This window comes from Podarcis filfolensis, assembly GCF_964270895.1.
Source record: "Podarcis filfolensis genome assembly, chromosome: 2".
NCBI lineage: Eukaryota > Metazoa > Chordata > Lepidosauria > Squamata > Lacertidae > Podarcis > Podarcis filfolensis.
Window position 1 is genome coordinate 48,617,643 of NC_139605.1, and position 14,585 is coordinate 48,632,227.

Sequence of the window (14,585 nt, forward strand, 5' to 3'; positions counted from 1 at the left end):
ATGTTCCCACCTCTCAAATGGCTGGAGAACTTCAGAAACATTTTATTTTTTGTTCACCTTACCGGTAATCAATTTCAGGAGTTCCTGATGGGACTCGTTAGATTAATCCTGCCCAGAGTTTGTTGGTGATGGTAGGGCTTGCAAATGTGTGCTTTTAACATGTATTCTTTGTTAGGTAAAGGTAAAGGTACCCCTGCCCAAACGGGCCAGTCTTGACAGACTCTAGGGTTGTGCGCTCATCTCACTTTAGAGGCCGGGAGCCAGAGCTGTCCGCAGACACTTCTAGGTCACGTGGCCAGCGTGACAAGCTCCTCTGGCGAACCGGCACCAGAGCAGCACATGGAAACGCCGTTTACCTTCCCGCTATAAAGCGGTCCCTATTTATCTACTTGCACCCGGGGGTGCTTTTGAACTGCTAGGTTGGCAGGCGCTGGGACCGAGCGATGGGAGCGCACCCCGCCGTGGGGATTCGAACCGCTGACCTTTCGATCGGCAAGTCCTAGGCGCTGAGGCTTTTACCCACAGCGCCACCCGCGTCCCTTGTATTCTTTGTTAGATATGAGTAAAAGTGCCTGTGGTCTCTTCCCTGCCTTCCCACTCCATCATTGCTGCTGGAAGCTTGACAATCATGAGATGGTAGGGAATGGAGCTGCCAGGCAGAGTGAGTAGGGTGTGTGAGGTCTGTGAAAGTGTCAGTGACAGTTTCTTAACCAAGCAAGCAGATTAATTTTCAGCAACCCTTCACTTGTATCTGTGTAGGTGAGTGTGCAGCATTCGTGGAGCAATGCAATTAAGAATTAAACCAGGATATGGAACACAGATGTAATTACAAATCACAGTTAATGCAAACTGAGTTTTACAAAGCAACTGCAAACTGTAATCTACAGTACTGGTTTGTTGGCCCCAAACTATGGTTTCAGATGTACAAACAAATTATAGTTAAGCTAAACAAACTATGGATTAACATTGCATCCAAATCAGGACTAAGCCTCTCAAGATCTGTTTAAAACAGTACAACAAATCACCCTAAACAAAAGATACGCAAAATGATGTGGTATTTGGTTTGAACAGCTTTAGCAAGTTCTTTCCAACAGAGGGCCTAAAGATAATCTAATGATGATCTAAAGATTTTTTTTAAAAAATTATAAATGTATTTTTGTAAGGGGGACGGAAATATTTTTTAATGGCATAATGTTATTTTCTAGAGTTGAAGAGAGTGGGAATCTCTTGCTGTTCTTCAAATGTCTCTCCTATTTCACTGAGTGGTGTGATCATCGGAAACGCACTTTGACCCATTTCAAGGTAGTGTTTTGAAAAGTTATGCTTTCTTTTAAACCTTCCTTTTTCTCTGTTAACCAGCTTCATTACGGAACAAGAGAAAACTGAATGACATTGGTTTTTGAAATATGGGTTAATTTAAATGGTACTGCAAGTTTGGGAGAAAATATAAATTCATGCTTGTTTGGTTCTGTGCTATTTTAAAAATCTCAGTCCCTCAAAAATAATGTTTTATGATTGTGTGGACTGCCGAGTTGAAACTTTTCACTGTCTTGTCTGTTGAGGTTCTGGGAGAGTCAAGAGCATTGTGTGGTTGGTAGGCTGACAAGACTCCTCATCTGTAAGTCTGAACTGTTAGTCACAGATTCAGAGTCTGGTAACTCTGGAATTGTCATAGAAGAGGACTGGGGACTGGGTCACAACAATTTGAGGATTCCCCCAATATGCCTATTGAGGGAAGGGGAGAAGGGTTTAGTGGAGAGCAAATAAAGGGTTCAATTTGTCTGTCATAGGATGTAGTAGGAGGAGTGGCAAATCATGGAACGTAAGACTGAGGAAGATGCTGTGATCAAATAAACTTTCAATCTACCTGGCTGTAGGTGGAGATTAAAAGTGCTCAAACAAGGAAAGGATTGAGGTAATAAAATGGAAGTGAGGTTTGGTGCCATTGCCCAACCACATATTTTGCCAAAGACAAACTATGTATTACCATCTTTGCCCAGTCATAGAAGACCATTTACTTACAAAGGAATAGTGAAGTATGTCCTCTTTCTTACTTTTTCTTTCTGGTGGTTTGTATTATTAGACATGTTAGAGTTTTAGTCAATAAGTAACACACACAAACTAAAAACAAACAGTAATCTCTAAAGATTTTGCCATGTAAATGAGATTGGATACATAGTACAATTAAAGCAGAATAGCTAGAGCAGAGCTTAATAGCTGTAAAAATCTTCAATACTAGTGAATAATTAAATCGGAAAAGAACATATCTGGTATGAAAAAAAGAGAATGCAGAATTTACTGATAAAGAAGGTACTTCTGAAGAAGTCTTCAGCTGACATGCACAAAGTTGGACAATTATATTCAAACCAGCCCAAATGACTCTGTTTTGAGATAAGGGTTTAAACTCTGGCTGATCACAACACAGATGCCACAATCTAAAAATAGTCATGTGGTGGCTTGAGGAGAGTGATATATTAAATACAATAAAAATTCACAGTTATTTCTTATTCTTACTGCAAAGTACTATGCATGATTGGGTAGAATCAAGTTCCACAGTGCTCAATAGGACTAACTTAGAATTGTGCATAAGATTGTGGTTGTCTGTAAATACCTATTTGAATTGTATAGGACTGTACTTAATATTACCAAAATGGATGCATTTCCCTTCTAAGTACATTGACAGCTTAAAGAGTGTCAATAAGGTGCATTATGAATTGTTCAGTTATTAATATTCGTCAGGGTTTTTCAGATAATTAGTAATTGTTTTTTGGTAACAGTGTTCAATGCAGAGACTATGTTGCATGGTATCTTTAAGCAATATTAATATTGCCAAGCATGAGTTTCAGGTGCTGACTATTTCTGCTTCAGAAATCTAAACAACTCAATCTGACTGGTCTCATTCACATGATGAAATCCTGGCTTAATAATCTAGGATTTGTATGCGGTTCATGCACCTTTACACAGACCCTTTGCTTTCTCTTCTCACTTCCGTTTCTGTGAGTGGAAAAGCAAACTAAGAAGTTGCCAACTTTAAACAATGGGAAACTTCCTCAAATCTTTTTGTAGGTCTGTTACTGATTAAAGATGGAAAGCTGTTTGTTGCCTCCATTTTATCCCCAATATATTGTGTCCTACTTTGCCATTAGACAAAAAACTGGTGTCTTAAATCCAGCTACTTTATGTTTGCTAGAAAATAACAAAAGTTTATTCTGCTTCAGCAAAGTCTGTCTCATTTCTCCCATGTTGTGCATTATGTGTTTCCTATATAAAACACATTAGACTGGTCACATGAGAATGCTACCCATTCTCTCTACATCAGCTGATTATTCTCCACACAGTGTTAAAGCATTTTAAGAAAAATATTTATTCTTTTGAAATACAGGCAACCCATTTATGTGGGAGTTACGTTCCGAGGTACTGTATGTGTCAGTGAAATAGTGCATATTTGAAAAAACAGTTGAAAACAAAAGCCTGCAAACACCCTGTTCCCCACCGTTTTCCCGTTCTGCCCCTTTTTGTGATTTTTTGGGCCACTTTCGGGTTCAGCGTGATGTGCATTTACATGGTCATGCACATATTGAATGCACATAGATGGGGCATTGCCTGTAGATTGGTTCCCTTGAAAAAAGAATACGTTACTGGTTTTATATTTGAGTCTAAGTTCTAGAAATAAAAAAGGCTCAGGCTTATTAAATCAGAAGGTGCAATTTCACCAAGTTAAGGTAGAAGTTATAACGGCTAAAAGTGTTGAATATACATATGTGAAGATATTAACATGGAAAGACAAATTGAAACCGTGATAAAATGGTAATCTTTACCTACTTTTTACCATTTTCAGTTTTGTTAATAATTAAAAGTATGTGCCTATAGGCAAGGTTCTCAGGCACATAAAAGCATTGGGGTACTTTCCCAAGATGACTGGGTTGCCATCCATTCTTATGATATCCATGCGTTGCCGAACGTAACGGGTCTGATTGTTCCCTTTGCAGAATGTTTCATCTGTGATGCTGGTTATGTTGTTGAACTGCAAATCAAAACAGTGAACTTGAAAAATCTGAAGATCCAATGCTAGTTAAAAGATATACTAGTTTGATGTTTTCTTTCATTGAAATCCTATTCAATACTTCTCTCTATAGCACTATAATGATTTCTGTTATAAATATGTACATTGTATATAGGACATGGTTTTTCCAAACACCTTACATTAACGTTTGGTTCCTTCATGGCTCTTCCTATACAACATTGTGTGTCTATTGCATGGTATTCTGCCCTGAAAATTTCTTCTTTACATGAAGAAAAATAAAACTTGCAGATTCCTATAGATTACAAATGGGAGTCCCTACACTACAGTAACATATCCCTTCCGAAGAATCTGTAAGTTACCAGAGAACAGTATTCTTTATTGGGCAGGTTGCTGTTTCCCTTGCTTAGGCTTTCAGTGCACAGCTTCTGTTTTATTTTATTTATTAACTTAATTTATAAACCACCTTTCTGATGAAGTATTTTAAAATACAAAAATGAAACAAAAAATGTAAAGCTGAGTTCTCTTAGGTCATTGGTAGTGTGTGTATACACACACACACAAATATTTCTCTGTGCAACAGCAACAAAATGTTTTCAGACCTGAAGATTCAGAGTACGCAGGCTCTCTGGCAAGTTAAGTGGGACAGACTCGAGTAAATTGTGTCCTAGGTCGAGAAATGACAAGTTGGTCAGCTTCTGTAAAAGAGAAACAGAAAAGGAGGGGAAAAGAAACTGTTTTACAAGCAGTTTAAACAAGATAATTGGTTACTAATTGGATCTATTGATAGGGATTGGGCTATTCAGTTGTGTTGAAAGATGTTTGAAGCCTGTAGTATAAATAAATATATTACTTAATCTAAAAAGAATAACACATTTTTTAAAAAAGTGATTTCCTTCAGTTCTTTTGGGCCAACACCAATATGATAGATGCTGTAGATGCGGAGAGAGGAGCATGAAGAGAATCAAAGATTCCACTGGGCATATATAAGCCATTCAGCATGCCAAAATTAATGAATTAAATCCCAGCTTATTTATGCTACTTTACCTCTTCTCCTTTTCATAACATTAATTCTGAACAACTTGTTTTTGGATATTTTGAGCAAAAAATGGTGAAATGCTATGTAGCATGGTGGGCTGCTATGTTAAGAAACAAGATGACAGCCCTCTTGGGGATGCAAAACTAGTTGTATGGTCCTTTGGATTGGGATCCCATGCAATATTGTATTGAAGAAGTAGAAAAGCTTCCCAAAGCATAAACTATAAACTACAGGACAAATCTTGGGTATAGTTCTTAGATAGTCTGAAGAGCTAAACCACAAGATTGGGTTCGGACGACGTGCACACACCAGGCCATGGCTCACTGTAGCACAGCAGCAAAACAACTGAGGAGGAACCAAGTGGCCAGGATGTTCTCTCATGGAGCGTACATGTTGCACTAAGCCATGGTTTGGCTTAGCACGACATAGGAATCAATTGTAATCATAAATTTTATTACCTTGAAAGCGTTTGCTTTAATTCCTCTGCTTTTAATAAAGTTATTGTTTGCTTTCAGTGAAGTTAGCTTTGGAGGCAAAGTTGGAAGCTTGGCAAGTCTATTATCAGCAAGTGAAAGTTCTTCTAATAATACTAGTTTTGCAAAGGTCCCATCTTCAATATCTTGTATCATATTTCCAGTCAAATCTATTCTTTTCAGTGTGGCTAAAAAAGAAGAAAGAAAGAAAAGATAGGCTCTGATGCTTTTTGTAAGCAATCACCTGCTAAGCCCCTAGTAAAGTGTTGCTGCATAGTAGGCTGTGCTGTGCAGCCTGGTTATGGAGTCCTGGGTATTGCGCTGATAATTTTTCTCCTCGGGAGAGCTTCAAATAAACTAAGCTTGCCTTCAATGTCCTCCAATGTTCTTCCTTTACAGTGGCAGCACCAATTGTAAATCTCTAATTCATCCTTTTAAGCACTGGCCTGCTAACCACAGATGACCAGGAATTTCATGCAACTGAGTGAGCAGACTAGTGCAAGGGAGTGCTCATTCCTCTTCTGTGCACGTGGGCTGTCAGGGAAGAGAAGCCCCCCACCACTACACTCAGTAATAAAAGTGCACAAACAGGCTCACCTCCTCAGCTGTTATCTCTCTTTCACCACTTATCAAATGATTGCTCTGCAACCCTCTCAGGAGCTGGGTGCTTGGCTCAGTAGGAAGGTTTAAACCACAGCACTAAAGCTACTTTATTTTTTTTATCCCTTTTTGCTGAGATTTTGGCATTTGATCAGGCTTCTCAAGGGTACCCAGTGTCTGCTTCCTGCCAGCTTACACAATGTTGTCCTGCTAATCTATGAGCATGTATTCTTTTTTGGTCTTCCTCCTAGAGTAGCACTGTGTTCAACTTACAGAAAGGAGTTCTAGGATTAATCCTTTCTCATTCAGTGGGCATTGTTCAAGGATAGTACTATGCTGTTTCATCTTATTTCTAGGGTTGTCATTGATGAAGAAATATTAAATTAATTAATCAATTAAATACTTAATTAACCATACATGTATATGCATATGAAGAAAATGGTACTGCTGAAGATTAAAATGTTCTTTCTTAGTTGTTATCTAGGTCTGACTTTGTGGCCACAGGAATCATGTAAAGAGATACAGTGGTGCCTCACAAGACGAAATTAATTCGTTCCGCGAGTCTCTTCGTCTTGCGATGTTTTTCGTCTTGCGAAGCACAGTCCGTCGCAACTGCGCCTCTTCAAGCGGCTTTGGGAAAAAAGCGAAAAAAATCACAAGACGTTTTCGTCTTGCGAAGCAAGCCCATAGGGAAAATCGTCTTGCGAAGCGACGCAAAAACGGAAAAACCCTTTCGTCTTGCGCGTTTTTCGTTTTGCGAGGCATTCGTCTTGCGGGGCACCACTGTAGTCCCTTGTGTGGGAAAGGATTGCTTCTTCCAGGATGGTGATTCAGACAATACCTGTGGTTATTTATCTGAAAAAATAAGTTTTAAAAATAAGAATAATAAATGAATTGAACTTAAAAAGAATAGAGTGATCTTGGTCAGTGTTTATTTGTTTACTAATATAGATGGTTGCAGTTAAAATTTTATGAATGAGATGTAATTCACCTTCAGTAGTAGTAGTATATGGACATGAATTTAAAGGTAATGAAAGGTATTTTTAATATTTTACCCAAACCTTTAGTATAGTCAAGAAGTATGGTATGTAGTTTTAAATCAAGTATATACTTACGAATTTCAGCAAAATCAGATACTTTCAGCTTCTTGATTTTGTTGAAACGTGCATAAAGATAGCCAGTTTCTTTTGGCAGAGCTGGAACACTTTCCATATCTGTTTCTTCACAGTAAACTGAACCACTTAAACAAACACACAGCAGACAAGTAGCCAAATCTGAAATAAGATAATTTTGTTTCTATGTAAGTGGAATGTTGGACGGTTGATTGTCTGTCAGTCCTAGTGGCACACTTTATGGGGCATAAATGCTATATTCAAGTTGTCTTACATGCATTTTGCAGACATTAGGATATGGAAACATTTTTTTACTCATATCACATGAGGCCTTCGGACAGTTTTGAATTTAGTGTCAGTCAACAGAATTTTTTACATAGCACTTTATTCAAACAGACTTGACCTAGTAAATTTTAGAATTTAGATTTCTAAAGCATAGAAACTTACCATATCTTGTAAATTTGAGATAGTGTACGTATTCTTTCTAAAATGTTTTCAACTCCATTTCTTATTGTTGTATGGGTTGAAAAATACAGATAGATGAAAGGATAACAAATGTAGCTTAACTAGAATTCCAGGTTTAATAGTCAGATCATGAGAAATAGTCTCTATTTTCTTTTTATTTGCTTTATTTGTAATATTTCTCAAACCTTAGGATATTGGAGTGAAATTTGATATGACAAATGGGTTCAATCCTCCTCATTTGTTTTCAAGGAGAGGAATTTACTCACTTCACTATTGCCTACAGAGGTGCTTCTAGTTACGAACTTCATTCATTCCGGAGGTCTGTTCTTAACTTGAAACTGTTCTTAACTAGAGGCGTGCTTTCGCTAATGGGGCCTCTTGCTGCCACTGTGCCGCTGGCACATGATTTCCATTCTCATCCTGGGGCAAAGTTCTCAACTCGAGGTAACTCTTCCAGGTTAGTGGAGTTTGTAACCTGACGCGTTTGTAACCTGGGGCATTTTTAACTCGAGGTACCACTGTATTTTTGTTCTCCATCCCCTGTTCTTCTGACACTGAGAAACCTTAGTCATGATTCTGAAGCAGCTAGACCCAACACTGATTGATCACATATTGTCAGCACTAACACTGTAGTTGAGAAGTGAGATCTGTTGCTGAGCTTTCTGCTTTCTCTGGCATCATTTTTGTCTGGGAAAATGCAACTCTGTGATATCTGTGAGCATGTGCTTGCTGTCTAGGCTTATAAAGAAAGTACAATTTTTAAAGCCTGGAGTATGTGAGTGTGTATGCACACAGCTGCCAAAACATGCTTCTCTGACTAGAAGCATTAGAAATAGGGGAGAAGGGGAGAGCAGTGCATCTTGCACTTTGTGGTTCATTCAGGGCAATCATTACTTGCTCCAAGCAAGTGGCAAGTTGAATTCTGATGCTTATGTCAGTGTGCATACTTTCTCACATTTTTGGTAACTATTTTGTTTGTTTGTTTCAAGCTTGATATTATACTGTAATGTGGTAAAATCTTACCTGTTAAATTTGTTGATCCCTCACTAAGTATCTCTTCATCTCTCTGCATTTGCAGTTCATTTTCGTGGAAAAGGAGCATATCATTGCTTTCCTTATATGTAGGAAGTTATAAAAACACATGCAGGGATTAATATATTAATTTTCAATAGTGGTGGTAAAACCTTTAAAAGTTAATAAACCACATTGTCTGGAACATTTCCTGGAGCACTGGAAACAATCTAGTTTAAAACACACACACCAAAATCTAACATTCAGCAGTACTTCTGGGATAGGGTAACTTCATGTGACACCTCATGTTGAATACAGACAGTTAAATTAAGCAATACTTTGTTATTTCCATTTGCTAGTGGGCAGATCAGATGTCATGTTCCTGGCCCAACAACCATGATTTATTGGATCAGGCATGCACCGCGTGTGAGCTTCTTTCCCTGGCACACCCAGGTTAATACAATATAACCTGGCTGGTAGTTTGCTGTGATGACTGAACTGGGAGGTTGTGGGTTTAATGCTCCCTGTAAAGGTAAAGGGACCCCTGACCATTAGGTCCAGTCATGGCCGACTCTGGGGTTGCAGCGCTCATCTTGCTTTATTGGCCGAGGGAGCCGGCGTACAGCTTCCGGGTCATGTGGCTGGCATGACTAAGCCGCTTCTGGCGAACCAGAGCAGCGCATGGAAACGCCGTTTACCTTCCCACCGGAGCGGTACCTATTTATCTACTTGCACTTTGATGTGCTTTCAAACTGCTAGGTTGGCAGGAGCAGGGATGGAGCAATGGGAGCTCACCCCGTCGTGGGGATTCGAACCGCTGACCTACTGATCAGTAAGTCCTAGGCTCTGTGGTTTAACCCACAGCGCCACCCATGTCCCAGTGCTCCCTGTAACTGGGATCAAACCATGGTTACCAATTCTGAATTGCAATGAACACTCAGACTAATAAGAAGTGGGATGGTGTGTGGAGGCAGTGGCAGGCTGGATGTGTTGTATGTTCCAATTTTTTGAGTCCAAGAGGTAAACACAGCTTGTTCTGGACAGGATTGCACTCCACTGGAAGGAGCAGGTTGATAGCGTGGGGATACTCCTGGCTCCAGCACTGTTACTTGAGGTCTAAGTGGCCTCCGTGGCTAGGAATGCCTATTTCCAGCTATGGCTTGTTTGCCAGCTATGGCCCCATTTGGACAGAGATGACTTGGCCACAGTACTCGGTGCTCTGATAACTTCCAGGTTGGATTATTACAGTGCACTCTGGAGCTGCCCTTTAAGATGACTTAGAAACTTGTACTGGTTCAAAATGCAACAGCCAGATTACTGGCTGGGGCTGCCTTTACTACTCATATATAACCCCTGTTCTAAAACAGCTGCATTGGCTGCTAATTCTTTTCTGGGCCCAATTTAAGGTGCTTACGCTAGTATTTAAAACCCCAAACAATTTAAACCTCAAATATCTGAAAGGCCCCTTGATTCCCTACAGACCCTCCCCAGTGTTAATATTAGCGAGGGGGCCCCTCTTGGTAGTTCCATCAGAATTTTGGAAGTTCAGAATCCTGCCCTGGGATCTGCTGGGAAAATGAAATGAGGGAATAAAAGCCTCTCAGATACCACAACAACACTTTGAAGCTGGACAAACAACTGATTGTGTTTTGCTCCATATCATCAGCATTATAGTTGAGACAACTACTGGGACTGAGCTGACCATCCTTTTTGCAACTCCATATTGCTCAGCCATCAAGCAGGATCACCCCTCATCACATCAACTGGGTCCTCTGACCTTTCATTTATTAAGTATATGAAACATTTATAAACTGCTTAATACAGGCAGTGGCCATTTTAGGTGTGACTGATATGTGTGTGACTGTGTACATGTGCATCACACTGAACCTGGAAGCCACCCAAAAACATCACAAAAAGGAACGGGGGCAGAACGGGGTGTTTGCCGGCTTTTTCAGTGGTGTTTCTAATACATGTGATTTCACTTACACACGCAGTGTCTTGGAACGTAACTTGGGAGTTGCCTTATTTTAAAATCTCAGAGCAGCATGACTATGGATAGTTACAGCTATTTCTGTACAACAGTGATGTTTCTGGGATTTTCTTGTGCCTTCAGTTGCATAGGAGGAAATCCCGGTATGCATTTCCTCAGGAGGATGTCACTGCCCATAGATTGGCAATGGGGCTGCAGCGGAACAATTGCCATATGGGGGGCTTCCTGGCTCCAAGGGGTACTAGTTAAGATGTTACCCCAGCACTGAGAGCAGCATGCCTCTGAAAACCAGTTGCTTGTAAGCTTCCCATAGGCATCTTGTTGGCCCTTGGAGAATAGAATGTTGGACAAGCTAGATCTTTGGCAGGGTTTTCCTTATGTAGTCATGTTTTGAAGAGACATGGAATGGTGGAGGGATCCAACAAGGTGACTTAATTTAATTTACTGTAAACTTGTGAGCAGGGTTTTGTTCTACTGGGTCTTTTTTCCTTCCGGCTGTTTTATAAATAATTATAAATCATACCCCAGTCCCCCTCAAGGTATGCAAATGTGCCACTGAGTTTGGGTATTGCTGTTTTGATGTTGTTCTTGTTCATGAATTAAAAGACAGGGAAATCATAAATGGTATTAAAATATGAGGTGACAAACTATTGTGCTACTTGCAAAAATTCAGGTAAATGTATGGAATATATGAGAAGAGCTTAAGTCTTTGATGCACTTAAATGTTCATTGAGTTAATTTTGTTGTCCATATCCTGTTTGAGTATTATGAATAGAAAAGCAATTTGTCTTTGTTTTAATACCCTTCAGTTGTAACCCCTGTATTTGGTTCTCTTTTAAGTGAAACATTAGCTTCTCCCCATTTAGTACTCTAATCGCTTTAGCTGCCCTTCTTTAACCCCTTTCTCACTTCTTCTTTTCACTATTAAATGTATTACTCATCCTTCACTGAAGGACCCAGGGTGGATTATAGCAATCTCAAACATCATTAAACGTATCTTACATTACATGGGCTAGTTTTGCATAAAACAAATTCGCAAGATATGTACTATAAACTGAAGTTCATCTTACTGAAGCGCCATCTACTGGTGCAAAGCACAGTTTACTCTGTTTAAAATGTTACACTTTCTCCTTTTTAGGTAAACAATTTTAAAAATAGTAAATAGACATCTTTAAGGAATAAACAGTTAAGAACTTAATACATGTGCAGATAATGTAATAATTAAATTGTCACCAACTGTGACAGTTGGTTAGAGCATGGTGCTAATAATGCCAAGGTTTCAGGTTTGATCCACGTATGGGACAACGGCATTGCAGGGGGTTGGGCTAGATCATCATCAGGGTCCCTTCCAACTTTATGATTCTATGAATACTGCTGCCCTGGATGAGTTGCACTTCCCTTGAAAGAGCAAGTAGGCAGTATGGGAGTGTTTTTGGCTCCAGCTTTGTCACATGCCCAATTGCAACAACAACATAAATGCTAAAACTAAATTTCTTTTTGGCATTGGCTCTGAACATCATGTTATGAGGCTTTGATCCACCATAGGTTTTCTGCATATGTGTACTACATTCTAGACAATATAATTTTAAATACTGATTTATTTATTATTTGTACTTGTAGCCTGCCCATCACTGAATGGTCACAAGGCAGGTTTTTAATACTATTGAATAGGGCAGCACATTGTAAATTCATTAAATGTAGTGGCAGTTTATAAGGCTTGTTAAGGTACAATGCTCTGTTTTGGTTTGAATAATTGAGGGTTGTACTGTATAGCTGTTTATCATTTATATAATGCACAAAATTCCTTATAATATATGTTAATGTTGCTCTCATAAAATAGGCCACTGTTAATCCTATTTTACACAAAAGGGATTGGGGGGTTGGGATAAGCCTAAGACTTGTCTAGACCAGAAAATGAGTTCATGATAGATCAATGGACCACACTTGATTTTTTGTATATCAGTGCAGAATGGTCACTCTTTATGATAATGTAACAGTTAATTGGTAAAATGTACTTTTGAAATAAAAGGGGAAGAAAGTCATGCATTAAGGCAAACGTGGGCTCACACCCATTGCTTGTGGCCCACATAGGTATGTCACATTGCCTATTCCTATGCGCCCAAACAATTCCACTATGATAAAGGAACAAAATAAAACAATTGTGTGTAACTATATTATGATTTTATTTTGGCTAACTTTACGTTATCCTTATTTTTTCCACTTGTTTTCATAATTACCCATGGAACATGCTTGCATGCATAGATGAACACAGAACTTGTCAAATACCTGATTTTTTACCGCATCCTGTGGCTTGTCTTCATAATCCTCCTTAAATATTATGTCTTCATAACTTTGCTTAAATATTGTCTCTTCAAGAGTGGCCAAACCAGGGTCATAAAATGTGGCTGAGTGTTGTTTAGGTGGTGCCAACTTCACCAAGGGCAACAAAAAATAAAAGAAGAGACCAAATTTCTGCAAAGTCTTCATTTTGAGAGGCTGAGGCTTGTATTGAGCTGGAAGGACTAAGCAGAATGATTTCTTTGTGACTGGAAATAAAAAAAGCAATCTCTCAAAACAATATTTAAAGCGTAGAGGTCTAGTTGGCAGTGATTTCTAATGCTTAAGGAACGTGGAAAAATTATTAACTCTTAGCATTCTTTCTATAAATATTTCCAATGTTAAAAAGTTGACAATGTACAGTGTAGAAAAATAGAAGTACAAATTGATACATTGCAGATTTGTTTTGTGAGTTAAGTGCTGATAGAAATACATACAAAACATTGTTTTAGATTTTGTATGTATGGTGAAGAAATAGTTAAAAGGAACAGGGCTGAGCCCAGCCTGGGACTGAAAAGTATTTTTTTCATTGTCTTAAGGACTATTTTGTAGAGCAAACTAAACTTTGAAATATGCAACAAAGTAATAACAATGTATTTAAATATAAAAAATAGCATGCATACAATAGAAAAAAATACTATAACTTTTAACATATGTAATCTAGTATATAATAAACTTTTACAATAACTTGTTAAAACTGATAAGATAACTTCTTGGAAGATAACACCTACCGTTTTCGCTGATTGAGATCTCTTGTGTGACTGTTTCAATATGGTTTTCTCTTCATTAATTCCAAATGGCTAGACAAGAGTGAGATTATTTTCAGCAGTCTGAAATGATACTACTACAAAAACTGTCAAACTTTAAAAGCACCTTCTGTGGGGTAAATAAGGCTGGGTCAGCATGCAGTCTTGAATGCAAAATGATAAATCAGTCCTGCTCGACTAATATATTGGAAAATATTCAAATTAATATGTTAATATAGTTGCTCTTATCGTTCAAAGCTTTAACTGGATCAACTGCAGTTTCATGCAATAAAGACAAGCAAAGTCATATGCTTCTCATTTAGTTTAGCATTTAATGGAAGACAAAGGAGCTGACTTCCGTTTCAGTTTAGGCATACGCATTCCACTTTTTTTGTGCAGTTAAAACTTGCAACTCAAGATACACACAGAGGAAATTCAAGCTTTTAGTTTGCAGTTTAGTTGGTTGTAGGTTTTGAAAATCTTGAGAGCATTCCAACCTTAACAGCTCATTACAGAAAACAGTGTGATGTATATTCACTGAGAATACAGTTTGTAATAGAAGCAGATTTGCATATGAAAATGACATATGACAGAAAGTGCATATGGCAGAAAAATTACATTTCATTGAAAAATAATTCAGATTCATGTCTTGATATGAAAAGTGCTTCCTATGTTTTATACCTCTTAAAAGAGGGGAAATCTTTCAGTTTTATACACAGCCAGCGAAGATAAACAGAACCTAAATGTACAAACAGCATTTATTGTTGAAAGACATCACTGCTGAAACTGTC

The 14,585-nt window shown here is 38.5% G+C and overlaps 2 protein-coding genes and 1 long non-coding RNA gene across 5 annotated transcripts in view; 2 read left to right on the forward strand and 1 right to left on the reverse strand.

Moving 5' to 3' along the window:
* CENPP (centromere protein P) overlaps positions 1-14,585 on the forward strand; it is a 163,452-nt gene that overhangs the window by 14,861 nt on the left and 134,006 nt on the right. For both annotated transcript variants that reach the window (XM_083603564.1, XM_083603563.1), the window contains exon 6: positions 1,206-1,302. In XM_083603564.1, the coding sequence (XP_083459690.1) occupies positions 1,206-1,302 (97 nt within the window). The remainder of the gene's footprint in view (positions 1-1,205; positions 1,303-14,585) is intronic.
* On the forward strand, positions 27-1,132 carry LOC310757857. Its single transcript, XR_014545499.1, has 2 exons — positions 27-175; positions 557-1,132. It is a non-coding gene; the product is annotated as an uncharacterized lncRNA (long non-coding RNA).
* On the reverse strand, positions 809-14,317 carry OGN (osteoglycin). Of its 2 annotated transcripts, none has more exons than XM_083603554.1 (7): positions 13,780-14,317; positions 12,998-13,257; positions 8,734-8,824; positions 7,249-7,407; positions 5,519-5,721; positions 4,624-4,719; positions 809-4,024 (listed from the first exon to the last, which is right to left on the reverse strand). In XM_083603554.1, the coding sequence occupies exons 2-7, from the start codon at positions 13,196-13,198 to the stop codon at positions 3,851-3,853; spliced, it is 924 nt and encodes a 307-aa protein (XP_083459680.1). In that variant the 5' UTR covers positions 13,199-13,257; positions 13,780-14,317; the 3' UTR covers positions 809-3,850. The 2 variants fall into 2 exon arrangements, with proteins under 2 accessions (XP_083459680.1, XP_083459681.1); XM_083603555.1 differs by having other exon boundaries at positions 12,998-13,233; positions 13,780-14,096.